This window comes from Paramacrobiotus metropolitanus, unplaced genomic scaffold, assembly GCF_019649055.1.
Source record: "Paramacrobiotus metropolitanus isolate TYO unplaced genomic scaffold, Prichtersi_v1.0 Parri_scaffold0000120, whole genome shotgun sequence".
Lineage (NCBI taxonomy): Eukaryota > Metazoa > Tardigrada > Eutardigrada > Parachela > Macrobiotidae > Paramacrobiotus > Paramacrobiotus metropolitanus.
In genome coordinates, this window is record NW_026570340.1 from 1 (window position 1) to 2,788 (window position 2,788).

A 2,788-nucleotide genomic window follows, 5' to 3' on the forward strand; every position below is an offset into this window, starting at 1 on the left:
GATCAGCTGGAGAACGGTCGCGGGCATCGCGGATAATCGGCACTTCGGGTAACGGCAAAACGTTAGGTGGCAAACCCGGAAATTCAGCATTCTGCTGCACCTGAACTGGCAGAATTGCAGCCGGAGGAATAACAACGTTCAAGGCTGGCGGGCCATGTAAATTGACAGCAGGGTCGACACCATGGGGCTGACCTGCAACCACAGCTCCATTGCCTTGGATCGGATCCTGCGCATGCGGCGCTTGGTTTCCCGGGGGATCAACCTCCATGTCTGGGGCGGCAGCTGCCAGTGGAGCAACTGGGTGAGGATCTCCATCAGGTACTTCAATAATTTCCGGTGCGCCCAGAGGTCGGCCATTACGACGCCAGTGATCGTTTCCGCGACGGAGATTATTGTCTCCAAAATTCCGATGATTTCCTCGGCCGTACGGACGAAAATTGCCACGGAAAGAGCCACGGCCTCCACCCCTTCCTCGGTAATTATAACCGGCATTATTCTGCTGCTGGTTGGAAGAAGAATGAAAGATGGCGTCTACCAACTTATCAAAAGCACGGTTAGGATCAATAGGCGGCATGCCCAAACTAGGGAAAACTAATGACCTTTAACGGGAAGGTGAAAGAGGAAAGCGTGAAAATCACTGCCTACACACACTGAAAATCCAACACGCCAAAAAGCCGAAACGAAAATTCCACGATACTGATTTCTGCACTCTACACGCAGGTAATTTTATACCGTCTGCCAGCGTGAAAATTTAAAATGCGGCAGATTCCACAGGTAAAAGAGGCGACCAATCAGCGCTTCGCGCTATATCCTTTTAATTCAACTTAATCAGGAGATCAGATCAAATCTAGGCACAACGGAAGATTCGGCACTGTGTTTACACACCGACACAGTACATAGAGCGACCAGTTCATTGACTCAGCATGTATAAAATGGAGAAATAAAAATTGAAGAAGATGAGCAGAAAATTCCTCCCCTGCTCCATAATACAGATACGATTGAAAGTGTAACGACAAGGGAGCAATCAGAATACCAAGCAATGAGACAAATCATACGAACAGTAGCGAAAATAGTATGGTAGATTTAGAGCCACCCACAAAAGAACTACAATTCAGCTGAATACGGCTGCTGCTGACCATAAATTGCCGGCTCCGCAAATTCAGGCGAATCCTCATGAGCAACAGCTGGAACAGGCGGAACAGCAGGTACAACTGGCTGCAGAGACGGCAACGGATCTACATCCATCCCTTCCCAGTCCGAGTCATTTTTATCATCAATTTCCATGTCATCTTCCGCTTCATCGTCAGCGTTTTCGTCGGCGGACACAGCCGCAGCAGGATCATCACTGTCATCGTCGTCCGATGAAGAAGTGTCGGTCTCAGACGAGGACGATGAAGATACCTCTTCGTACTTGCGCTTTTGACCACGAGAGCGAAGGTAATACGGTCCAGCTGAAGTAGATGGTTCAGATTCGGCATCTTTCACACCTGCTGACACAACAGCCGCTTGGCGTGAGACCGCATCCGCTCGCTGACGGTTGCCAATTTCTTTAAACAAACCAATAAAAACAGGATTTAAATACAAATATTGCCGTCGAAGTTCAAGTGCAATCGGCGTAGGCAATCGAGAAGTGAGGGAACAAAGATCAAAACGATGAATTAACGTTCCATTCGGGTATAAAAAGTGGGATAGGTACAATTCCGAATAGCGGGGATGGAAACGATTAAGGCCGGAAAAATAGGCCTGAGAAATAACAACATCCTGCTCACCGTTCTTGTTGGCCATTACCATTCGTGGAAACACTGCTGAGGACGAGCGCTTGCGGGCCGTTTGTTTGGTCTTATACACCGGACGCGGTGCCTTTGGATTGTACGGCACATATAAAATCCCACCACGTTTCAGATGTTCATCGTCTACATACAGTGAAAGTACAACAATATATGACTGAACAAAAGCAGAATGAGGGTAAGCAATTGCATAAGGGAACCAAACGAATAGAAGACAAGCTCCGGGAAAGCTACAACATTACGGTAAGGCAACATAACAATACCTCGCTGTGCTCGTACTGACGGAGTTTCAGACGATTGTGGCTCTTCGTCCGTAAGATCTGGAATGCCCAGTTGTCGTGAGGGGCTACTCTGCTGTTTCGCAGGTTTTTTCGGAGAAGGCTGGCGAATCTCCACGTCAGGATTAGCAGGAAACTTGCCACGGCGGTTTCCACGGCTTACCACAGTTGCATCACGGCGGGCGATGGCACGACGCTCACTTTCGCGATAACGACGCCGCAGCGCTGCTGAAACTTCTGCTCCACGGCCAGTAGAAGGCTTAGGACTCTTTGGCGCGGCAACACGCCCAGATGGTCCTGCTTGTTGAGCAGAAAACGCTGGCTGCGAGGAAGTACGGCGAGAAACTCGTGCTCGAGTCACTCTGCTGGATGTCTGCGCCTCATCACTTTCGGGTGAATATCCAAACGGCAACCCTGCCAACTCTCTGCGTTGTCGAACAACAGGAACAACAGTCTTACGCGCAGTGGGTTTTCGCGGAGTTGCAGACATCTTTAAACTGATAAATATGACTACAATAGAAAATGTCCAACAAGGGGAGAAATGAATCAAGTATACGTAAGACCAAAAAACCACAACAAAATAAATAGTTAACTACAGTGCGGTTAATACGGCACCGACACCGGGAATTAAAGATACAGGTGATCCGTCAGACAGCGGTTGACAGGCGACAAGCCGAATTTCACCAAGTTTCTAACACTTAATTCGTCTACGCTGGACAAAAG

The 2,788-nt window shown here is 48.6% G+C and overlaps 1 protein-coding gene across 1 annotated transcript; it reads right to left on the minus strand.

The window, feature by feature from the left end:
- Positions 1–1,104: 1,104 nt before the first annotated feature.
- On the minus strand, positions 1,105–2,555 carry LOC129598366 (uncharacterized). Its single transcript, XM_055496236.1, has 3 exons — positions 2,051–2,555; positions 1,770–1,913; positions 1,105–1,547 (listed from the first exon to the last, which is right to left on the minus strand). Exons 1-3 carry the CDS (start codon positions 2,553–2,555, stop codon positions 1,105–1,107), a joined length of 1,092 nt encoding a protein of 363 aa, XP_055352211.1.
- Between the last annotated feature and the right edge of the window lie 233 nt (positions 2,556–2,788).